This window comes from Mobula birostris, chromosome 12, assembly GCF_030028105.1.
Source record: "Mobula birostris isolate sMobBir1 chromosome 12, sMobBir1.hap1, whole genome shotgun sequence".
Classification (NCBI taxonomy): Eukaryota; Metazoa; Chordata; class Chondrichthyes; order Myliobatiformes; family Myliobatidae; genus Mobula; species Mobula birostris.
Genome location: NC_092381.1, coordinates 101139903 through 101165975, shown reverse-complemented (window position 1 = coordinate 101165975; position 26073 = coordinate 101139903). Strand labels below are relative to the sequence as shown.

Here is a 26073-nt window from a genome sequence, read left to right as displayed (position 1 = left end):
TCTTCTGTACCTCTGCCTGTCCTTCTTTGTTCTTAACTAATTCACAAAGTGATAATACTCAAAATTTCACATCCCATTCTACCAGAGTCATAGAGCAATCGAGCATGGATACTGGCCTTTTGATATAATCAGTCAATGCCAACCATAGTGCCCAACCAGCTTGTCCTAATTTTATGCATTCGGGCCATATTCCTCCAAGTCCTGCCCTGCCATGTACCTGTCCACATGGTTCTTAAGTGATACAATCATACCTGACTCAACCACTTGATCTGGCAGCTCAGTCCATGCACAGACCAACTTCTGGGTGAAGAAGTTGCCTCTCAAGTTTCTATTAACTATCTCCTCTTCCATCTAAGGCCTACTTCCTCTTGTTTAGGACTCCTCTACCCTGGGGAACATCTGCTGCCATACATCTTATCTATACCCTTTGTAATTTTAAACACATCTATAAAGTCACCTCTCATTCTCCCGCATTCTACAGTTCTAGCCTAGCCAACAACTCAGGTCCTCCAATGCTGGCACCACCTGCATAATCTTCTCTGCACTCTTTCAAGTTTTACCATGTCTTTCCTATAACAGGGTGACCAAAACTGTACACTGTACTCCAAGTGCAATCTCACCGACTTATACAACTGCAATATAATGTCTCAACTCCTATAATCATTGCTATGACTGATGAAGGCCAGAGCGCTAAACACCTTTTTCACCACCCTTTCCGTGAATCGTGCACTTGTACTTCCAGGTCCTTCAATTCCCTGACAATGTCTGTTGTCCTGCCATAGTCATTTTCATGCATTCTGTTTCTCAGCATCACCAATTGTGATGTACACTAGCCTTATAAAGAATAACAGCCATCAGTGTGGTACCTTTTCTTTGCTTCACATCCTTTCACTCAAGGAGATGCTGGCTTTCAACTCTCTCCTCTCTTTCTGAAGGTACAACACATTATGGCGGTGCGTAAAACCTTGAGGGTCATGGATAAGGTTAATGTACACAGTCTTTTTCCCCAGTTCAAAAAAGTTCAAAGTAAATGTATTATCAAAATACCATATACAACCCTGAGATTCAATTTCTTGTGGGCAATGCTCAGCAATCTATAGTCTGAGTCTGAGACCTCAGTTGATCAGAGTTGACCATGGATATTGTGTCCTGGCTGTCTAGATACACGAGCCTGGGCAGTGTGATATGGAGAGCAAGCTGTTACCCATGTGGCAAGCTCCCACTCTCCACGCATCTGATGAACCCAAAGGAATGGCAGAGACCAATACAGTTTGTACCAGCAGAATCAAAGGAGCTGCCAGTCAGCGTTGGACTCAAAGTAGGACTGTCTTAGGGACTCCAGCTCCGGATTTTTCCCCTCGGGGTTTACTCCTGAAGCCTTCCCCATGAATGGGTATAGATCAGAGTTTTGCTTCTCCCAGATGAGCTGCCAGCCATGGTTGATGAGCCCCATCTGCTTAAAGCAACTGGTTTTGAAGGCACCTGTAACCTGCCTTTGCCCCTTCTCTTGTCAGTAAGAACAGTTCTGCCAGGCTTTGTAGCTAAGCCACACGTGAAGGCCAGGAGCTGGACTCGGTTGTCCGAGACTGTTTGAGGTGCGTGCCATTGGGACCATTTAATAGGTAGTGAGAGCCTGTCCCCATTACCACCCCTGGCTTAAACAACCTTAAGGAACCAATCTATAGAATAATAACCATAACAGAATCAATGAAAGACCGCACCAACTTGGGCATTCAACCACCATGCAAAAAACAACAAACTGTACAAATACTAAAAAAAAATCATAATAATAAATAAATAAGCAATAAATATTGAGAATGTGAGCTGAAGAGTCCTTGAAACTGAGTCCATTGGTTGTGAAAACAGTTCACTAACGGGGCAAAAGTAGTTGAGTGACGTTATTCCCTTTGGTTCAAGAGCCTGATGGTTGAGAGGTAATAACTGTTCCTGAACCCGGTGGTGCGAGTCCTGAAGATCCTGTACCTTCTTCCTGATGGCAGCAGAGAAAAGGGAGCATGTCCTGGGTGGTGGAGGTCCCTGATGATGGATGCTGCTTTCCTGTGACAGCATTTCATGTAGATGTGCTCAATGGTGGGGAGGGTTTTACCCATGATGGACTGAGCCAAACTGGAACTAGAAGTCAATAACTGGAGGGCGCAGGTTTAAGATGAGATAGAAAAGGTTTAGTAGGAATCTGAGAGGCAGATTTTGCATCCATAAGCTGCCAGAAGTGGTGGTTGAGGAGGTACGATAACAACATCTAAAATACACTTGAACACTTACAAGTACATAGAAATGAAAGGTTTAGAATGTAATGCACTAAATACAGACAAATGGGACTAGTTTAGATGGGTATCTTGGTTGCCATGGACAAGTTGAGTCAAAGGGCCTGTTTCTGATTTGTATGACTTTTATCTATGACTGCTGTTACAAAGTCCTGCCTCTCCTTGCCTAGGTAGACTTCCCTTCCTTTGTAGCATGTGTAAAAGCTCTGGTCTCCCCTTCGTCTAAAGGTATAGGTTGACTGAGTGATAGTCCCATGTCCCATCCCCGACAAGCCACCCCCCGTCCTGCCCCGGGCTGAATCTCGATTGAGCTGAGTACTCTACTTCCCCCGCCCCCATGGCACTGATGCACGTCAGCCTCATATCCCTCTGCATTAGACTGTGGGCTTGTTGATCATAGGGTAGAGACAGAATACACCAGTTTGAAGTGAAGCAGGCCATTTGATTTCGATGCATTTTCTGGGTTTCTTTTACAGGAAATGTGTGCAGCAGCAGTAGTTCAGTAAAAGATGAAGAGAAGAAATCCAAGGCGATTATACCCTACAGCTCCATGTTTCTCTTCAGCACAACCAACCCGTAAGTCACCTCAGTTCCTGATTGCTTGCCAGCCTTGCTGGACCAGGCTGATTAAAAATTAATTGCTCAGAGAAATGAGAGTATTTGTAACGGGGGTTTCTGCCTGATGAGGTGGATTGTGCTGGAATCTTTAAGAATCTGTCCAACCAAAAGCTGGCATCCAATATTATTGTCTTTGGCCTTGGGAGCAGTATTGGCAGAGATGCAAAAATCAGGTTCCAAAGGGGTAGAATGATGCCTACCTATCCATACCTGTCTGAAAATTCCTCAAACACCTTTCAACTGAGGCTATCCCAGGCAGAACCCTGCATATGTTGGAAAAGTGAAAACAGAAAGTACCCGGTGCTGGAAGCACTCAACAGATCAGTCAGCGTCTCTGGAGCAAGAAATAGAGTCAACATTTTTGATCATAAACCTCTCAAGAGGTCATGTACCCTGTTCTCTGCGGGACCACAGCAGTACAGCACCCAGTGGCAGTATAACACATCAGATTTTCAGAGGTGGTACTGGGGTATCTGGTGGAGCAGGTGTAATGGAAATGTGATCCAACAAAGGTAGGGAGTGCGAGACCACAAACACAACAGAACCGAAGGATATGGGAAGAGATTGCCAAACAATGGGCAGCAAAATATGGAGACACAAGACTAATCTAGATGAAGGTTCTTAACCTGAAATGCTAACTGTCCATTTCTCTCCACAGTTAAAACAAAATGTACAGCCCACAGTGTCTCTGCTGACTGTGATGCTGAACTAAACTAAATCCTTTCTGCTTATACCTGTACAGTATATGATCCACAGTGTTCCATTCTCTACATACTCATAGGCCTACCTAAAAGCCTTGTAAATACATCTATCATTTCGGTTTCCAGTACTAACCCTGGCAGCTTATTTCACGCTCCAACCACCGTCTTGTGTAAAATAATTTGCCACACCCACAGTTTCTTTTGAAGTTATACAATCGCGTCTTACATGCATGCCCTCTAATATTTAATAATTCAACCCTGGGGCAAAGGTTCAAGCTGTTTACTGTCATAATTTTAGAAACTGCCCTCAGGTCTCCCCTCAGCTTCCAACACTCTAAAGAAAACAACTCTAGTTTGTCCAATATAACCCACTGAATTCCTCTAGCAGCTCAATGTTTGCTCCAGCCACAATATCATGCGTCTCACTGCCAAGTGCAAGTAATGAATGAGCTATATATTGTGCAATCAACTCCGAACTGATTCCACAACCTATAGACTCTACCACTCATGTTCTCAGTATTATTTATATTTACACAGTTCATTTTGCTTTGCACGTTGGTTGTTCATCAGTCTTTGGAATTTTTCATTGATCCTATTATATTTATTTGTTCTACTGTGAATGCCTGCAATAAAATAAGTCTCAAGGTAGTATATGGTGACATATACATACTTTGAAAATAAATTTACTTTGAACTTTGAGCAAGGTTAGGGCTGTTCAATAAATTGGTGAAACTACTACTGAAATTCACATTCCCCAACAATTGTTTGGTTATAAGTTATACTGATGGTAAGGAGCTGAACAGTTTGACAGACACAAGATACACAGGGAAGATGAGTTGAGTAATAACCACGTCCAACAAATCCTACCAAGCACCCTTGGCTTTCATCAACCACTCCCACACAATCAGATCCTGGAGGCCACCATCAGCCAGAATTCAATGAAACCAGTCATTAAAACACTTTGGGTACATGAACAGGCTGGATAATCTACCTTCTAGCATCCTCCACTCGTCCTAGAGTCGATGGTCCAATTCGTCTATACCAATCATTGTGTAGTCACATTTCCTCCTAAACCCCTCTATCCATGTACTTATCCAAATGTTGTTTAAGTGTTGTTATTGTACCTACCTCACATCCTCTGGTCATTCCATATATTCACCACCCTCTTCATGAAAAAATTGCCCCATGGGTCCTTTTTAAATATTTCTCTCTCAGCTTGAATCTTGATCGGCTGGTGGCGCAGTGACATCAGCGCCGGACTCCAGAACGGAAGTTCCCGGGTTCGAATCCAGTCGGGCCGCTCCCGAGTACGCTTTCCATCCGTGCCGGGTTGAGTGTTGAGCTCGCAACTCGACCTCATAAAATAAAGAAAAATACTGTGAAATGTCTGTGCGAGGAGTGGTGCCCCACGCAGCCTTGTAAGGCATGAAAATGCCCGACGCTGGCCTCTCAGGCCTGAGTCGACGTCATCATCATCATCATCACTAAATCTATGCCATCTAGTTTTTACTTACCTTCCCTAAAGAAAAGACTCTGTGTGTTCATACTATGATTTTATACACCTCTGCAAGTTTACCCTCAGTCTCCTACATTCCAAGAATTAAAGTCCTAGCCTGCCAAACCTCTCGTTATAATTCTGGCCATCAAGTCCTTGCGTCATAAATCTGATTTCTCTGATCCTCTGATTTCCATGAAGCAGAAATCAGGAGTCTGATAGAATGCCGTCCACTTGGCTGGATGACTAAAACTCCAACAACACTTAAGGAGCTCAGCGTCATGCAGGAGAGAGCAACCGACTTGTTTGGCAAGTTACGGTTCAGCAGTGCTAGGTTCGGGAGGAGGACTGTTGAGTTTCCGTTCTGGGATTCCAACTTTGTTCCTTCAGGACATCTGTGCCACTGAAGCAAGGATTACGATTAGGCCATTTAGACCTTTGAGCATGCCCCAGCATTCAATATAATTAGATTAGATTAGAATATGAGGACACTCAGTCCTCATTTATTGTCATTTAGAAATGCATGCATTAAATCTTCATGAATCATCTATTTAGTATCCTCTTCCAGCTTTCTCCCCTATCATCTGATCCCTCCTGTTCAGCTTTATCTGCTGAACAAGCTCAGCAGGATGAGCAGCATACTTTATGACCAAGAAATGTCAAAGTAGCACACAAAATGCTTGAGAATTTCAGCAAGTCAGGCAGAATCTGTAGAAGGGAATAAACAGTTAATGTTTCAGGCTCAGATCCTTCATCAGGACTAGAAAAGAAATGGAAAGATGCCAGAATGAGAAGGCTGAGGGAGGGGACAGAGGAACAGCTGGTAGGAGAAGACAAGTAAGGGGAAAGGTGGGTGGGTGGGTTGAATGCAGTGAGAAGCTGAGAGGTGATAGTTGGAAGAGATAAATGACTGAAGAAGAAGGAATCTGGTAGGAGAGAAGAGTGGACCATGGAGAAAGGGAAAGAGAGGCGATGGGCAGGATAGGAGAAGGGAATTGGATAAGAGGGAAGGCAGAACAGGGAATGGAAATGAGAGAAGGGGAGGATGGAGAAATCACCAGAGTTTGAGAAATCGATGTTCATGCCATCAGGTTGGAGGCTACCCTGATGGAATATGATATATTGCTCCTCCAACCCGAGAGTGGCGTCATTGTGTCAATAGAGGAGGCCATGGACCAACATGACAGAATGGGAATGGGAATTAGAACTAAGATGGGTGGCCACCCTGAAATCCCACCAGTTGTGCCAGATGGAGCATAAGGTCCCTAAATCTACGTTGGGCCTTATCGATATAGAGGAGACTGCAGCAGGAAAACCGGATGCAGTAGATGACCCTTACAGACTCATGGATGAAATGTTGTTTTGCCTGGAATGACTTTGGGGTCCTGAATGGTGGTGAGTGAGGAGATGAAGGGGCAGGAGTACCTCCTCTTTTCATCCTGAATGTAATTGTCATTGTACAGAATGTCTGCAGTGACTCTTTCTGCCTTGGCAGGGTCCGCAGAGCATGCCATTTCATTGTCAACCTGCGCTACTTTGAGATGTGTATCCTTCTGGTGATTGCAGCCAGCAGCGTGGCTCTCGCAGCAGAGGATCCCATCAACAAGGACTCATCTAGAAACCAGGTAAGGCCAATTCAAGTGTCAGTCACTGGGGACAAGGATAGAACGTAGAACATAGAATAGTACAGCACAGTACAGGCCCCTCGGCCCACAATGTTGTGCCAACCCTCAAACCCTGCCTCCCATATAAGCCCCCACCTTAGATTCCTCCATATACCTGTCTAGTAGTCTCTTAAACTTCACTAGTGTAAACAACAGGAATTCTGCAGATGCTGGAAATTCAAGCAACACACATCAAAGTTGCTGGTGAACGCAGCAGGCCAGGCAGCATCTGTAGGAAGAGGTGCAGTCGACATTTCAGGCCGAGAGCCTACGTCAGGACTAACTGAAGGAAGAGTGAGTAAGGGATTTGAAAGTTGGAGGGGGAGGGGGAGATCCAAAATGATAGGAGAAGACAGGAGGGGGAGGGATGGAGCCAAGAGCTGGACAGGTGATAGGCAAAAGGGGATATGAGAGGATCATGGGACAGGAGGTCCGGGAAGAAAGACAGGGGAGGGGGAACCCAGAGGATGGGCAAGAGGTATATTCAGAGGGGCAGAGGGAGAAAAAGGAGAGTGAGAGAAAGAATGTGTGCATAAAAATGAGTAACAGATGGGGTACGAGGGGGAGGTGGGGCCTTAGCAGAAGTTAGAGAAGTCGATGTTCATGCCATCAGGTTGGAGGCTACCCAGACGGAATATAAGGTGTTGTTCCTCCAACCTGAGTGTGGCTTCATCTTTACAGTAGAAGAGGCCGTGGATGGACATGTCAGAATGGGAATGGGATGTGGAATTAAAATGTGTGGCCACTGGGAGATCCTGCTTTCTCTGGCGAACAGAGCGTAGATGTTCAGCAAAGCGGTCTCCCAGTCTGCGTCGGGTCTCGCCAATATATAAAAGGCCACATCGGGAGCACCGGACACAGTATATCACCCCAGTCGACTCACAGGTGAAGTGTTGCCTCACCTGGAAGGACTGTTTGGGGCCCTGAATGGTGGTAAGGGAGGAAGTGTAAGGGCATGTGTAGCACTTGTTCCGCTTACACGGATAAGTGCCAGGAGGGAGATCAGTGGGGAGGGATGGGGGGGACGAATGGACAAGGGAGTTGTGTAGGGAGCGATCCCTGCGGAATGCAGAGGGCAGGGGGAGGGAAAGATGTGCTTAGTGGTGGGATCCCGTTGGAGGTGGCGGAAGTTACGGAGAATAATATGTTGGACCCGGAGGCTGGTGGGGTGGTAGGTGAGGACCAGGGGAACCCTATTCCTAGTGGGGTGGCGAGAGGATGGAGTGAGAGCAGATGTACATGAAATGGGGGAGATGCATTTAAGAGCAGAGTTGATAGTGGAGGAAGGGAAGCCCCTTTCTTTAAAAAAGGATGACATCTCCCTCGTCCTAGAATGAAAAGCCTCATCCTGAGAGCAGATGCGGCGGAGACGGAGGAATTGCGAGAAGGGGATGGCGTTTTTGCAAGAGACAGGGTGAGAAGAGGAATAGTCCAGATAGCTGTGAGAGTCAGTAGGCTTATAGTAGACATCAATGGATAAGCTGTCTCCAGAGACAGAGACAGAAAGATCTAGAAAGGGGAGGGAGGTGTCAGAAATGGACCAGGTAAACTTGAGGGCAGGGTGAAAGTTGGAGGCAAAGTTAATAAAGTCAACGAGTTCTGCATGCGTGCAGGAAGCAGCGCCAAAGCAGTCATCGATGTAGCGAAGGAAAAGTGGGGGACAGATACCAGAATAGGCACGGAACGTAGATTGTTCCATAAAGCCAACAAAAAGGCAGGCATAGCTAGGACCCATACGGGTGCCCATAGCCAAACCTTGAGTTTGGAGGAAGTGGGAGGAGCCAAAGGAGAAATTATTAAGAGTAAGGACTAATTCCGCTAGACGGAGCAGAGTGGTGGTAGAGGGGAACTGATTAGGTCTGGAATCCAAAAAGAAGCATAGAGCTTTAAGACCTTCCTGATGGGGGATGGAAGTATATAAGGACTGGACATCCGTGGTGAAAATAAAGCGGTGGGGGCCAGGGAACTTAAAATCATCGAAAAGTTTAAGAGCGTGAGAAGTGTCACGAACATAGGTCGGAAGGGATTGAACAAGGGGTGATAAAACAGTGTCGAGGTATGCAGAAATGAGTTCGGTGGGGCAGGAGCAAGCTGAGACAATAGGTCGGCCAGGACAGGCACTAGTTACTAGTGTATCTGCCTCCACCACTGACTCAGGCAGTGCATTCCATGCACCAGCCACTCTCTGAGTAAAAAACCTTCCTCTAATATCCCCCTTGAACTTCCCACCCCTTACCTTAAAGCCATGTCCTTTTGTATTGAGCAGTGGTGCCCTGGGGAAGAGGCGCTGGCTATCCACTCTATCTATTCCTCTTATTATCTTGTACACCTCTATCATGTCTCCTCTCATCCTCCTTCTCTCCAAAGAGTAAAGCCCTAGCTCCCTTAATCTCTGATCATAATGCATACTTTCTAAACCAGGCAGCATTCTGGTAAATCTCCTCTGTACCCTTTCCAATGCTTCCACATCCTTCCTATAGTGAGGTGATGTTTAGCATTGTTCTGGAGTTAAGGAACAAATGGAGAGAAAGAACACAGGAGGCTAAAGGTGCTTCCCTTTATTAGTCAAGACATTGAGTTCAAAACTCAGCGCCAATGTAGCAAGGATCTTGGTCACTCCCAAATCTACCTCCGAAAACTCCAGTTTCTCTGACAAATAACCATCATATGGATAATCACCCGCACTAAGACCCCAGATCTCTAGTGCATTCAGTGGCGTCAGTGGTAAATGCGTCAGATACCAGTTGTAAAACAAGCGATACAGCAAAGTGAACTGTGAGCCTGTGTCAAGTATGGCTCTAGTATAAATACCCTGGAGCAATACCAATGTACCAATGTAGTATAATCGGTACCATAAATACCAATGTAGCGATACACTGGAGCTTGGCCCCACTAAACCTTCAGGAATAGGGTTCCTTGATATACTGCTGGGAACATGTTCCCCCTAAGACACCAGGCTGTTCCCTCACTGGGTCTCTTCTAAGTTCCCAACGTCTCTCTCTGCTTAGGTACCCGGGGGCTCACTCTCTTAAGGGTTTCCCGTTATTCAGACTCCCACTTCACCACAATTATAACAGACAATACCAACCACTCTGCTTTTCACGGGACCCCGGTTGCTAGCAGCCATCCGAGTAGTCCATCCCCTTAGAGGGTCTGCCTCTCTATCAGCTCCATCATACAGAGGGGGTCCACACACACTGATAACAACCGGGACATCTCAGTTCTCATCCCTGCCACGAACTCCTTTACCATTCCCGGGGTTGAGCTATCCATGGCCATTTCAACACAGGGGCTACTACCGAGGGCTGTACCTTGCTGATGGAGGCCTCCTGCGCCTCCGACGCATTCTCTTCCTCTCATACTTCTCTGGTCAGCTCAACAAACCAGGGAGAGGGGGGGTGCATCTTACAAGACAGTCGGAGACCCCAAGCGATCAGGTCCTGGGACTGAGGGTCTTTCACTATTTGGTCCATTCTTAGTTGATCCACCTCAACCATCTGAATGGCCCACAAACAATTTAGCTGTCTCTCTAGCTGGAAGATATAGGCAGGAAGCTTCTCCACTTTCTCCAGACACATGTTCTATAACTCTGTCATGAGCTCCATTAGGCTCCCTGTAGCGCCAAACACATTTTCCAGTGCTTGCATGTAAGCTGCAGCAGTGGCAAGGGAGTACTGGGACTTCACGGCTCTCACAATGTCAGCAGCCCGCCCCCTCAAGTTCTCAACCAATCGCTGTCTCTTTACATCATCAGAGCACTGCCACTCATCTAACAACTGAGAGGTCTGCTCCGCCCACATCTCATACTCCTCTTTCCCCTCGGGGTTGGGCTTCTCAGCTTCCGATAGCTAGGACCCTCAGCCTGTGCACTGGGCTATTTATTCGCCAGGGAGGTGATGGCTGATAACAACTCAGAATGCTCACTCCTTTCTGTGGGACTCATTAGACGTTCCAAATCAGACCACTCCTTCCCCTGCTCCGCAGAAACGAGAGCACCCTGTCTTTGAAGTCTCTGCCACCAGCTACAGGACACTCAGCTTGCGATTTGACCCGCCCCCCCCTACACTCTCCTCCTCACGGAAAGTATGGACAGCCAACGCCCCCCCCCGCCCCGAGCCCCAATAGTACCAGGCAGTCCCACTGCCGTTACATCAGTGCTAGTTTGAACTAACAAAGTCTCTGCCCACCTCCACCCCATAATCATAACTTTACCTACAGCTTTAACCAGTACTTAAAATTCAGATTAACAATTCATCAGGGGTACGAATATCTACCCCACTCAACACACAGGCATTCGTTACTAATAACCCGGTGGATTCATACCACCTCTCAACCCCAACAGCATCCATAACCATGTACCAAAATCACTTTACCAGACAATAGTTTAGCACAGGCTTAAACACACAACCCACTGGATCAATGCTCAGGGCAATCACACAGCATCCAACGAATTCGATCTCAGACAAGCCCCACAATTGTAACACTCTGGTTCCGTCGGCTGCATGAGTTGAGGGAAGACAATCTCTGGCCTTGCCAAACGTGGGAGATTGAGGTGCAAGCCAAATTCCCCCGTTTGTGTGGATGCCGCGTGATTTGTCACCCTGTTACAAGTAAGTACCATGAAATAATAGATAGTACACCGCACACAATTACAAGATTTAGCTTTATAATTCTTAATTTGACTGAAGGGTTAGTAACGGGGGAAAAAAAAAAAGCGAAAGGGCCCAGTTTAATGAAACAGTCTAATGTGCACAAGTTGAAGCTCACGGTTTTCCCTTCGCCGATCCTCCTTCAATCTCCCCTGGTCTTCATCGAATCACAGCCCCACTCCAGGTCGACTTCTACAACCTCTTCTCTCTTCATCCCCAACAAAGCCCCAAGCCCAACCTTAATTATCCTTCCCCAGAGAAACCTCCCCTAAATCCAGCCATCCTAATCGGATAGGATACAATTCTCCTAGCTCTTATCTTCAACAGTATCCCAAACAAGCAGCTTACACAGAACAGCATACCAGAGAAAAAAATATGAATCATCTGAATCAGACCTGGGCGTCACATATACAATGCCTTGAGATTCTTTTTAATTCTTCTAGTTAAGGACTTGTCATGGCTTTCCTTGCTTTTCTAATTCCCTTCTTGAGTTATTTCCTGGCTTTTTATAAGCCTCCAGGGCTCTGTTTGATTCTAAATTCCTAATGTTTTTATTTTTTCTTCTTGACTAAATTCATCACCACCCTCAACATCCAAGCTTCTCTTACCTTGCATCCTTATCCTTCCTTCTGACTGAAACATAGAGTACCTACCATGTGCTCTAGTCTTTAAACACCCTCCACATGTTGGATGTGGACTTGTTCAAAACCAGCTGTTTCCAATTAACTCTCCCTGCTTCCTGCCTAATGCTCTCGTTGATCCAGTTTAATTCTCTACCACAATGTGCATATTTATCTTTCTCTATACTGTATATATGAGGCATAACCTGCCCCTTACAAATTCATGCTGACGATCCCTAATGAATTATGCTTCTCTAAATGCTCATAAATCCTATGCCTAAGACTCTTCTTCATTAGTCTTTCCACCACTGATGTAAAACACATTGGCGTATAATTCCCAGAATTACATCTATTACCTTTCCTGAATTTGCCATCCTCCAATCCTCTGGTACCACTCTTGCAACCAGGGTGGGCACAAAGATCATCATCATCACCTCAGCAATTTCTTTTGCTTGCTTTTAAATTGGGGTATATCCACTTGTCCCTGATTATTTATCTATCCTAATGTTTTTCAGAAGCTCCATCACTACATTCTTCTTAACTACAACATGTTCCAGCATATTAGCCTGTTCTATGCTAACCTCATATCTGGCAGAGTCTCTCTCCCTGGTCAACACTGAAGCCAAGTATTCATTTAGGTCCACCCCTATCTCCTCTGCCTGCAGGCACATATTTCTCTTTATCCCTGAGCAGTACTACACTCACTCTAGTCATCCTCCAGTTCTTGGTGTTTTCCTAAATCCTACTGACCAAGACATCCTAATGTCTCCTTCTGGGTCTCCTAAGTCCCTTCTTAAGCTCCTTCCTGGCTACTTTATAATTCTTAAAAGTCTGTCTCACTTTTGCTTACTAAACCTTAAGAATGCTTCCTTCTTCCTTTTGACTAAATGTTTTGCCTATCTTGTCAACCATGGTTCCTCTACCCTACCATTCTTTCCCTGTCTCATTGGGTTACAAACCTATCCAAAACCCAATGCAAGTGCATTTTATACAAGCCTCATTTATTTTATTTTTATTTTTATTCAGGCATAGGACACAGAATAGGCCCTTCCAGCCCTTTGAGCTGCTCTGCCCAGCAACAGCCAATAACCCCTGATTTAACCCTAATCTAATCACAGGACAATTTACAATGACCAATTAACCTACTAACCAATACATCTTTGGACTGTGGGAGGAAACCCGAGCACCAGGAGAAACATACACATTCCATGGGAGGATGTACAGACTCCTTACAGAGGGCGCTGCGATTGAACTCCAAACTCCGATGCCCCATGATATAATAGCATCACACTAATCGTTACGCTACCGCTGCTGTGAATTTACCCTAGAACATCAGTTCCCAAGTTCCTGCCTAATACTATAATTAGTCCTTCCCCCAATTAAATACTCTTCCATATTATCTGTCCTATCCTTATGTGGGTACGTGACCAAGTGGTTAAGGCATTGGACTAGCTACCTGAAGATCATGAGTTCAAGCCCCAGCCGACGGAACGTGTGTGTCTTTGAGCAAGGCACTTAATCACACATTGCTCTGCGACAACACTGGTGCCAAGCTGTATGGGTCTTAATGCTCTTTCCTTGGACAACATTGGTGTCGTGGAGAGGGGAGACTTGCAGCATGGACAACTGCTGATCTTCCATACAACCTTGCCCAGGCCTGTGCCCTGGAGAGTGACTTTCCAGGCGCAGATCCATGGTCTCGCAAGACTAACGGATGCCTTTATCCTTGTCCATGGCTATGCTAAAGATCATGGAGTGTGGTCACTATTTCCTAAATACTCGTCCACTGAGGGGTTTGTTTTCTGATCAAGTTCATTGCCTAGTACTGGATCCAGTATGGCATCACTCTAGTTGGCCTGTCCACCTACTCTGTCTTATCTAAAGCCTTTACATTAAGGAGGTGCCAGTCAATATTAGGGAAGTTGAAGTTACCCAAAAGAACAACCCTGTTATTTTTGCACCTTTCCAAAATCTGCCTACTTATTTGCTCCTCAGTGTCCTGGTGGTACTGGAATATTCCATCAGCCCTCCGAATACCACCAGGACACCAAGCAGAGAAATAGGCAGATTGCTTCCTTCCTGTTTCTGATTTCCACCCACGCTGACACAGTAGACAATCCCTCCACGATGTCATCTCTTTAAGCAGCTGTGATTACTATCCCTGAGTCGCAATGACACCAACCTCCCCCCACCCCTTTCACCTCCCTGTCTATCTCTTTTGAATCATCTAAAGCCTAGAATATCAAACAGCCTATCCTGCTCTTTCAACAGCCTAGTCACTGTAATGCTAGTGAAGCATTTAATTACTATTTTGGTACAACAGCATGAGATGAAGAGCCTTTTACTGAGCTGGTGCTCTAGCTTTGTAGGAGATCTGACAAATATCAGCCTTTGAGAATGATAGTGTAACAAAAGTGTCCAGTGTTATGCATTGCATGGTTGAGACTGAATTGACCGAATTGAATGTAAAACTATTCAATCAAGTCAAAGAAAAGTTGAGTTTCTACTAAAAGGAAACTTTAAACCAGAATTAATTATCTGTTTAACTGCAACTTTTGCTTGTGCATTGTGCTGGCTGTTCATGTAGACATTATGGTTGTGTTGTGTTGTGGTGTTGTGGTGCTCTCCTATAGCTGTGTACTTTTTGCTGTTTTCCGAGGCATGGGGTAGGTTCACAATTACACTGTGCTTCTGCAGTGTTCCCACAAATTAGCTGCCTGCTCTTCTCTTTCTCTGCACACCACAATTCACTCGTGTCGGAGTCTCATGTGCAGTGTTGGTAATGTTCAGGCAGTTGAAACCTGCCACAGGATACCCTGTATCATTGGAGCATTGACTGTCATTGATAGGGTTGTATATCATTCTAGAGCAGAAATAGCAATCAGGAAAGCTGAGAGACTACAACTCCATGTGTGTGGAAGTGTGGTGTGTGAAGTCCATTATATTGAAAGCATTGGTTTGTGTGGGAAAATGTCAGTCAAACCCATGGATAGACAATGGAAGAAAATGGAATATAATGTGGTAGAGTTTGTCAAGGAGAAACAGAACTTAGATTGAAACCGGATATCATATTTTTTGGAATTAAGAAACATAAAAGTAAGTACCTGATGTGTTTTGTGGACATACTGTTAATCATATTCTCTCTCTCTCTCTCTCTCTCTTTTTCTCAATCCCTCATTCTATCTCTCACTTTATCCCCCCTCTCTCTCTCTCTCATTCTCTCTCTCTCTCTCACTCATTCTCTCTCTGTCTCTCACTTATATTCTCTCTCTCTCTCTCTCATTCTCTTTCATTCATTCTCTCTCTGTCTCTCACTCATTCTCTCTCCCTCGCTCTCATTCTCTCTCACTCTCTCTCGTTCTCTCTCACTATCTCTCTCTCTCTCTCTCTCCATTTAATTCCCAGGTGCTCAAGTACTTCGACTACGTGTTCACAGGAGTTTTCACCTTTGAAATGGTAATAAAGGTAAACCACTTTATTATCGAATGTTGCCACAACCCCTTCTCTCCTGCTCCCTGAAAGACCTATGTCCACCAATCTGCCAGATGCTGGATTACGATGCGTCCTCCGTCTCCTCATCTGGATGTTGAAATATGAGATGTTAACCGTGTATACAAAACTGATATTCCATGAGGCAGCACAGTGGTACAGCTGGTAAAGCTGGTGCCAGAGACCCAGGTACAACCCTCACCCAATCAGTGCAAGAGATTTAATTAGGAGAATGAGAATTGGATACATTATGGGAGGGTAGTCAGTGTTGGTCTGTGGGCACGAGAGGCCCCTCACTGAGTTAAGATAATGTGATTAGCTGATCTATTTCACCCATCTATTTGCAAAAGAGTTTTGCCATGCCATGGTCGTAGGGATATACAGCATGGAAAAAGACCCACCCAACCTTTCATGCCAACCAAGGTGCCTACTTGAGCTAGTCCTATTTATCTATATTTAGCCCATATCCCTCTAAACTATTCCTCACTGTGAACCTGTCCAAATGTCTTATAAGTAGTGCAATTGTACCCACCTCTACCATATCCTCTGATAGCTTCTTCTGTTCACCCACCCCATTCTGTGTGAAAAGCTTTCCCTCAAGTCCCTCTTAAATCTCTTGTATCTCACTTTAAACCTATGCCTTCAAGTTTTAATCTATGTTTAGACTTTTTTAGACTATTGTTTACTGACTACAGTTCCATCTTCAGTACTATGATTCCAGGCAAACTCATCTCCAAACTCCTAAAACTGGGACTCTGCAACTGGATGCTTGACTTCCTGACCAACAGACTCAAACCAGTAAAGACAGACAGTAACACCTCAGCCATTATCCTCAACACTGATGCCCCACAAAGCTGCATCCTCAACCTCCTTCTCTACTCCCCATGCACCCAGCAAATTTAGCTTCAACTCCACTTACAAGTATGCAGATGATACCATCACAGAAGTCTTTATCTCAAATAATGATGAGATGAGAACAGGAAGAAGATAGAGAGCTTAGTGACGTGGTGTCATGACAACAACCTTCAATTATAGCAAAACAAAAGAGCTGGTCATTGGGTTCAGGAAGGAGACTGTACAAATACTTCTATTTACATCAACAATGCTGAAGTCAGGAGGGCTCAAAGCTTCAAATTCTCAGAGTGAACATCACCTATAGTCTGTCCTGATCCAAACACATAGATGCTATGGCAAGGAAAACTCAGCAGCACCTCTGGTGTCTCAGGAGCTAAAGAAATTTGGCATGTGCCCTTTCATCCTCACCGGTTTTTATCAATGCATCACAGAAAGCATCCTGTCCCGAATTATTATGTGAAATGTTTTGCCCAAGAACATAAGAAATCATGGAGAATCACTCACTCTTCTTCCCATCCCATTCAGCAAAAGGCACAAAAGTCTTTTAAGAGTACTTCGATACATGTGACAATAGTAAACCAATTTAGCCTACCCCGGGAAAAATATTGTGGCCATCTACCCTATCATGCCTCTTATGATTTTACTAAACTCTATAAGGTCACCGCTCAACCTCCCTTACTCCAGTGAATACAGACCCGGCCTATTCAGTCTGTCCTAATAACCCAAGACTTTAGACCCTGGTAACATCCTTATGAATTGTATCTACACCTTCCCTAACTTAGTCATGTGGTTACCAGCCTTGGCCCAGAACATCTTGTATAAGTCTCCTTACCATTCCTTCCTCAATTTGCATTTGCAGTTTTAAACCCTTTTTTGGTCAAATTATGGGTCATCGGCATGAGTAGGCTTCACATGACTTAGTTTTCTAATTCTACTCTGTGAAGCATGCAGGGACGTTATGGTAGATGCTATATTGGTGCAAATTGATAGTATTCTTTCAGATTTAAAAAAAGGCAAATGTGAAATGTGAAGTTACTGTTGATTAATTATTTAGGTGTGATCCTTTCTCTAGATGATAGACATTGGTTTGATTTTCCATGAAGGCTCTTATTTCCGCGACGTTTGGAACATCCTGGATTTCATTGTAGTGAGTGGAGCACTGGTTGCGTTTGCTTTCACGTAAGTGTAAAGGGAAATTCTGAATTTTTCCATTGCTGGTTCAGTTTAGGCAAGAGAGACTCCAGAGGCTGCTTATTTGAGGGAGGTTACAGAATACTTCCAAACCATTCAAACTCGTATAGAGACAGCATAGATACATAGAACCATACAGCACAGAAATAGAACCTATGACCCAACTGGTCCATGCTGACCAATATTCCCACCCTATCTCATCCCATTTGCCTGTGTATGGCTCATATCCCCCTAAATCTTTCCTATCCATGTACCCGTCCAATTATCTTTTATATGTTGTTAATGTACTTGCCTCAACCACTTCCACCAACAGCTCATTCCATATACAGACCCACCCCCACCTGGGTGAAAAAGTTGCCCCCCAAGTTCCTATTAATTTTTTTCCCCTTTCATCCCAAACATATGGCCTGTATTTCTTGATTCTCCAACCCTGGGAAAAGGCTGTGACCATTGACTAGACCCTGCATGATTTTAAACAGCCCTATAAAATCACCTCATTCTCCTACACTCCAATGAAAATGGTCCAAATCTACTCTACCTCTCTCTATAACATAGTCCCTTGAGTCCTTGCAACATCTTTGTGTCTTTTCTGCACCATTTCCAGCTTAATGGCATCTTTCCACGGCATGGTGACCAAAACTGAACATAGTATTCTCAGGGCAGCCCCATCAACATCTCGTACAACTGTAACATAACATTTCAGCTTCTATGTTCATTACCCTGACTGATAAAGGCCAGCATGCCAAAAGTTTTCTTCACCACCTTGCCTGCTTGTAAAACCATTTTAGAAAACCACGGACTTCTACTCCTAGGTCCTTTTGTTCTGCAGCAGTCCCCAGGACTCTATCTTTCACTCATTTCTATTCCCAAAATGCAACACCTCGCACTGCAGTATGGGTTAGATATGTAATGCAGCTCACTCTACACTGCCTCATCAGCTCCTGGGCGACAGATTAGATACACAGTGAAACACAGGCTGCACTGCCCAATCAAACCTGTGCAGGTACAGAACAGGATATTAATTTCTAGTCTTCTGTTTAAAAATTGTAAGAATATTGATGATGAGAAAAACAAAATAAGACTTTTTGACAGACATTAAACAAGAAGTGGATATCTGCGGATGGTAGAGCACTGGACGTTGACTAGCCAATGGGGAGGGGTTCAAATGCATATCATCCTATACACGAAAGTCAGAGAGAAAGGACAAAACAAACGTACAGGATAGGAATCTGATTAATGATAACCAGGAAAGGAGCAGTACATACAAGCAGGCCTCCAAGGGAGTCAGAGCATTGGACTTTACAGCAAGAGAATTTGAATTTAAGAGGGGGAATATTTTGCTTCAGTTACAGAGCTTCAATAATCTGACACATCAGGACTATGGTGGTGCTAACCTGGCAGATTTCCTGCACTTTTGGATTCAATTCCCATTAATACCCAGCCCTTTAATTTCCTTTTTTTTAGATGTTATATGGTAGATTTTAGTGTTCAAATAAACTGGATGAGTTTAAAGAGCATATGGATAGCAGGGTTTGTGATTTTAATGGGAGCGTGGGAACGGGGCCCTGGTGAGTCTAAGGGGGTGCAGGAAACAGGGTCTTGCGGTGTCCAAGGAACTGTGATTGCAGCTGCCCACTGAGTCTAAATGGAGCATAGTAATGGGGCCCTGTTAAAGTCGTCAAATCCAACAGTACGGCATCAAAACAGGCCCTTTAGCCCATCATGTTTTTGCCAAATCTATGCTGTTCCTAACTCCATTTCCATCTGGATGCTAACCTGTCTTTGTGTGGAAAAAGTCACCCCTCAGACTCCTCCCTCTCACCTTAAATCTGTGCGCTCTAGCTTCAGACACCCCTACCTGGCGAAAACAGACCCTGGCTATCTACTCCATCTATGTCCCTCATACCTCTTATATATCTCTATCATGTCATTTCACTGTCTCCTGCTCTCCAGGGAAAATAGTCCCTGACAATCCCGACTCTTCTCATAACTTACAACTTCCAATCCAGACAATATCCCCATGATTCGTTTCTGCACCCTTTCTAGCTTAATCACCTCTTTTATAGAGGTTACGGGAATGGGCCCTGTTGAATTTATAGGGAGTGTGGAAAACAACAGCCTGTCAGTTGGGTGCCAAACCATTGGGATTGATGAACAACCAGAGAGATGACTTTAACTGTATATAGGATCTGGTGAGATCAGGCACGAAATGTCTGATCTTCATCCCTAAACAAGAATATTCATCCAACAGAGGGAGTGCAGCAGAGGTCCACCATGTTGACTCCTGAAAAGACAGGTTGTTATGTATGGAGAGAAGAGTAAGACTGAGATGATACTCCCTTGACTTTGTAAGAGTAGGGTGTAATCTCATTGAAACATACAGGATTGTTAATTACTTGCTAGGGTTGATGCAAGGATGGTTTTTCCCCAAGCTGTGGTGTGTAGAATCTGGGGTCTCAAAAGAAAGAAAACACCTTTCAGGGCAGAATTTATTTACCCAAAGGGGAGTGAGGAAATTTTCTACCCATAAAGTCTGTGGAGGGTTGGGCAGAGACTGCATCCACAGTAGGTATTTATACATTGATGCGTAATAAGGGAATGCAGGATCATGCAATAAATTGGGACTGAAGTATAGTTTATTCATGATCTTAATGAATGGTGGGGAGACACAAGGGGGCACTTAGCTTTGTCCTGCTTCCATTATTTATCTCTTTAACATTAAGTCATCTGGAGGGTGCAAGTCATTTTATGAAGCCAAGAGTATACCAGCAATCACTAACGCCATTCAGAAGGGACACTCTGCTCTGTCAGTCTTTGTGCACTGTTGCTGATATATTGACATGTGCTGACATAGCTGTTCACGTTTATCTTAATTGACTTATTAACCTTGCATTCTACTCTTCTCTCCTTTCTCCTCTGAATTCTCCAAGGAATCTCATTGGGTAATTATAATTGATATCTTTCTGTGTCTTGTTAGAGGAGGCCTAAAAGATATTACAGTAGCATGCAAATGACTTCTCAGGTCACATATAGACCAGACCAATAAAGAGTGGCAGGTTCACAGTGAACCAGATGTTTACAGCTGAAAATTATATATCTTTCTGTGTTTGACATCCTCTATAACCCTCTGTACAATGCTTTAAAGTTTGACCTCTTCATAAATTCATGAATATGAAGAGTAAGCTGCTCCTGTTTAATGTTAATACCAAAACTTCAGTCAGTGTTTAATATCAGTGTGTTAATATCATCTGTAGGGGCTCCAGTGGGAAAGACATAAACACCATCAAGTCTCTACGTGTTCTCCGTGTGTTACGGCCACTCAAGACCATTAAGCGACTCCCTAAACTGAAGGTATGGAGTTATATTCCTGGTTTCAGTTTTAGGCTGCTAAGGGGCAATGTTTTCTCTGCCCATAGCTAACTAAAGATTATGAGGCTTTCTCATAGTTGCTTGTTAACTTTCCTCTTTCATCCTTCTTAATCGGTAGGTTTCTGTTCATCATTACACCTCCCTCTCACTTCATAAGATACATCTTAAAATTCTCACATTTTCTGATACCTTCCCAGAACCTCAAAACTGTGGAAATTGTCAGCACACTCAGTTCTCCCTTTCTGCTGTAACTTGCAACCAGTTAATTAGTGATAAATCAGAACAGGCACGATCTTCAAAACAGCTGAGATCTGTTCAGCTGGTACTTCATGATGACCTGATCTTGCTCTCACATCATCATTGCCCAGTCAGTGTGGGGAAAGTTTACTTCAGCATGATTGAAGATGATCTACTGATATTTGTACATCTAAAAATGCTTCTTCAGGAATTGTTATACCTGCTACAAATCCCTGATTCCAAAGTGGAACACACCTTATCTTCTATTAATAGAGGTTTTTCAGGGATTTTGGAGAGAAACATGGATTGAAAAGGTTTCGAGAGGTATGCACCAAACACATGCAAATAGTGTTAAAAGCTGGGCCAAAGGGCCTGTTTCTGTGTTGTATGACACTATGATTCTTTCCCTTGTGGCTGCTTTGTTCCAATGCCTTTGTATGCATTTAAACATCCATTCTACATAAATGAGAAAAATGTATGAACTGGTCATACACCTCTCAGATCTGCTCAATAAGATCAAGACTGATCAACTTTCAGTTCTGTACAAACACAGCAATCTCCAACCTAGTTAATGTCTAACCATCAGTCTGCAGGTTAGATGAGACTGACTGATACGACTCACTGACTGGTGGAGGGCCAGTGGGTTGCCATCTGTTTATTTATTGATTTCAAGATACAGCACAGTTACAGGCCCTTCCGGCCCAATGAGCCGGATCTGCCCAATTACACCCTAGTGACCAATTACACTATTAACCAGCACGTCTTTGGACTGTGGGAGAAAACCGGGGCACCAGGAGGAAATCCACACATTCATGGGAGAACTTACAGGCAGAAGTGGAAATGAACCCAGGTCACTGATGCTGTAATAGCACTATGCTAACCACTATGTTACCATGCCACCCGTTGCTCAGTCCATGACCATCTGAGTGAATTTTTTCTTATCTCACTCCCCAATGTCCAATCCTTTATCCCAAGCAACGTTCTAGACCCTCCCCCCAAATAAGGAACTGATCTCCCAGTGACAGTCCTGTTAACCCTTCCAATAATATTTAGAAATTTCATTGATAGTATTTCTTGTTCATATGAATCTTATAGCCATTTAGTATTTATTCATTGTAAGAGAATCTTTCACTCCAGTAGTCAGGTCATTGAAACTCACATGTACTGCTTCTGCGACAAGTAGACCAATGGAATGTGCTCCAATCATCCAACTGGAAGGGTGTTATATTCCCCAGGCATCTAAAACCTCTTACATCCTCCTCACAGTTCACATTCCTCTCTACCTTTAGACCATTAGCAAACCTGAAATCATGAAGGCAGAAGCCCAAGGATTGATTGCAGCTCGCCAACCAGGATGATACATTTTTCTACTCTGTTACCTGAACTTCATTCTAAGTGGATATGTTATTTTCACCTGATCGAATGTCTTTGAAAATTCAAGTTCTCCTTATCTCTTCCGCTTGTCCACACTCAGTATAAGCACATCGTTTGTCAAATACTATTTTCCTTACGTAAAATACGCTGATTCTGTATAGTCATGATCTTTTCAGTGCACAATTTCCATATTCCTAAATAAAAATAATAGATTCTCACGTATTCCCTCCTGACATTATCTAAATTTCTTTTCTTCCTCCTCCTCATCTCCCCCTCTCCCTGTCCCCTCCTCTCTCTCTCTCTCTCCCTCCCCCCCCATCTCTCCCTTTCTCTCTCTATCTCTCTCTGTGCCACCCCCCCCTTAAGGTAAGGTATCAAGAGAGATGATGAGTTTAGTCTAGAAGAAAAAGGAAGTATTTGTAAGGTTTAGAACATTAAATTCAAGCTGAGTCCTTGAGGATTATAAAAAAGCCAGAAAAGAACTCAAGAACTAGGAGAACCTGGGGGGCCATGAAATGTCCTTGGCAAGTATGATCAAAGAGAATCACAAGCATTCTATACATACATCATGAGCAAGGAAGCAGGTAGGGTCATTCAAGGATAAAGAAGGGAGTATGTGCTAAGAGGCAGAGGATGCTGATGAGACCCTAAGTGAGTACTTTGCATCAGTATTTATTAAGGAGGAGGACATGAAAGATGGGGAGATCAGTGTGGATTCTGCTAATCTGTTAGAGCTTTTTGAGATAAAGAAAGGGGTATTGTTGGGTCTTTGGAAGAACATTCAGGTAATTAAGTCCCCAGGACCTGATAGGATATATACAGGTTATTGAGAGAGGCAAGAGATGAGATTGATGGGGCCTTGACCAAAGTCTTCATGTCCTCTCTAGCCACAGGCGAGGTCCCAGAGGACTGGTGAGTAGCTGGTATTGTTCCTTATTCCAGAGGGGAAATGTAACCAATGAATCATACAGAGGTGGGTGGATTAATAAATTTACATATGATACATAGATTGGTGATGTTGTGGAGAGTGTAGAAGCTAGAATGGGATATCAATAAATGGCAGATATGGATGGAAAATGGCAAATGGAGTTTAATTTGGCCAAGTGTGATTTGTTGCACTTTGGAAAGTCAAATGTAAAGGGAAGGTACACTGTCAATCATAGGGCCCTTAAGTATTGATGCCCACATAGATCTTCAGTTCCAAGCCCATCACTCCCTGAAGTGTGACTGCACAGGTTGATGGAGAGTGGTGAAGAAGGTATTATGGCATGCTACCTTTATTAGTCAAGACATTGAAATTGAATTTCAGGAAAATATTTTGTGACGTTATAAAACTCTGCTTCAGTGGAATCATGAGCATTGCATTCACAGTATAGGAAGGATATGGATGCTTTGGAGAAGATGCAGAAGAGGTTTATACTAGGATGCTGCCTGGATTAGAGGGCATGTTCTATGAGGAGATGCTGGACAAACTTGAGAGCTTTTACAGAAATAATTAATAAATCTGAATGTTTGAGGAATAATAACAAAAGAGAATATGTTTTAAAAGATGAGAGACTAGTAAGTGTTCTTCTTCAGGGGAAATTTTGGGATCCTTGCATGTACATCACGGGAAGTTAAGAGTAAGGTTCTATAAGTAGTCTGGAAGTCAATGTCTGCATTTGTGCAAGGATTTTAAGTAAGAGAAGTGATGCCCCATTGAGTTTGAAAGGGTTTTGATCTGGGTACCCTATGCAGGTCTGATTATGTCATTAGGAATGTACTTGGCTTGAAGGTGATGCAGCAAAGAAGAGGGCCTTCTTAGGAGCAAAGATGAGGTAGAATTGCTTTGCAATCCATGTGGTTTAAAAGAATGAGTAAAAACCTCTTAGAAACAAGAAATTCTTGCAAGTTGATATTTATATTGGCCAAGGAGACAGATGCCTATCTAAGAGTCTCAAATTATAAGTTTGGACAATTGGGTCAGAGATGCAGAGAAGATGCTATACTGTGAATCTTCAGAATTCTCCACAGAATACTGTGGATGCTCAGTATGTTCAATAATTCAAAAGGTATTGGGACAGGGTTAGAAATTGGGCTTGAGTAAAGTAGCTGGTGGACTCTATGCCTTTTAACATTCCTCATTCCTTCTATTAACACACCACAGTCTGTCTCTAAGATCATTTACCTCCATCTGCATCAAAGCCTTTGGCATTTTTACTTCCACAGTGTGAACAAGTAGTACTGAAGGCATAAATGGTAGACTGCCAGTGGGTTTGGGGCTCTCTGCTGATGGCATGGGTTACTATCCTGTGGCATTCTGGTTTCAGGCAGTATTCGACTGCGTGGTGACATCACTGAAGAACGTGTTTAACATTCTGATAGTCTACAAACTCTTCATGTTCATCTTCGCAGTGATCGCTGTACAGCTCTTCAAGGGCAAGTTTTTCTACTGCACAGATAGCAGCAAGATGACCAAAGAGGAATGCAGGTAATGATGCAGACCCAAATCACGAGGAATGTGAGCTCAGTCTACACCAACACCACACACACAAGACAGTGAAGACAGTGTTCACATCAGGTGATACTGACACCACACACACACACACACACACACATGCACACAATCACTTTTACCAGATCAGCTCATTCTTACACTACATAGAACCAGTGTCTACATGAAATCAAGGTGACAGTACCTACATATAGTGTCTTCATCAGATCTGACTGACACTGCATGCTCACCACAGCGTAAACCTCATATTACATGAGCAAGACACACACCATAGTGTCCACAGCAGGTCACACTTATAATATACAGTATACATGCACTACATTGACCATTTCAGGTCACAGTGATACAACGCCAGCTCTCAGATGTCCATATTAGATCACCCTGACAGAACATACTCCTTACATCGTCCACTGACACTGCATACACACCAGTGTCCACATCAACACACACTGTCACTATATACACCTCAGTTTCCACATCTGATCACACTGACACTACACGCATGCATGTCAACCCACACTGACACTATATACACTGTGTAGTTTGCACACTCTCCATTGTGCATGAAATTCTGCATAACTTCCCCATTGGACTTTATCTTTTTCCATGAGATTCTAATATTTCTATATTGCTTCCTTTTTGAGACTGTAGTTATCAACATAGAACACTAGTAAAGGCATCCGTTAGTCTTGCGAGACCATGGATCTGCGCCTGGAAAGTCTTCACTCTCCAGAGCGCAGGCCTGGGCAAGGTTGTATGGAAGACCAGCAGTTGCCCATGCTGCAAGTTTCCCCTCTCCCCGACACCAATGTTGTCCAAGAGAAGGGCATTAGGACCCATACAGCTTGGCACCAATGTCGTCACAGAGCAATGTGTGATTAAGTGCCTTGCTCAAGGACACAACACGTTGCCTCAGCTTGCCTTCAGGTCGCTAGTCCAATGCCTTAACCACTTGGCCACGTGCCCACATACACTACAGCACAGTATTGTGCCAACCTTTTAGCTTACTTTAAGATCAATCTAATCCTTCCC

General features: G+C 43.9%; 1 protein-coding gene across 1 annotated transcript in view; it reads left to right on the top strand.

Annotated features, from left to right (window-relative positions):
• The window catches only part of LOC140206151 (probable voltage-dependent R-type calcium channel subunit alpha-1E), a 632362-nt gene that overhangs the window by 459748 nt on the left and 146541 nt on the right, over positions 1-26073 (top strand). The window contains exons 22-28 of the mRNA XM_072274389.1: positions 2762-2861; positions 6595-6724; positions 15438-15497; positions 17449-17555; positions 20498-20509; positions 20822-20918; positions 24857-25017. Of these exons, the coding sequence (XP_072130490.1) occupies positions 2762-2861; positions 6595-6724; positions 15438-15497; positions 17449-17555; positions 20498-20509; positions 20822-20918; positions 24857-25017 (667 nt within the window). The remainder of the gene's footprint in view (positions 1-2761; positions 2862-6594; positions 6725-15437; positions 15498-17448; positions 17556-20497; positions 20510-20821; positions 20919-24856; positions 25018-26073) is intronic.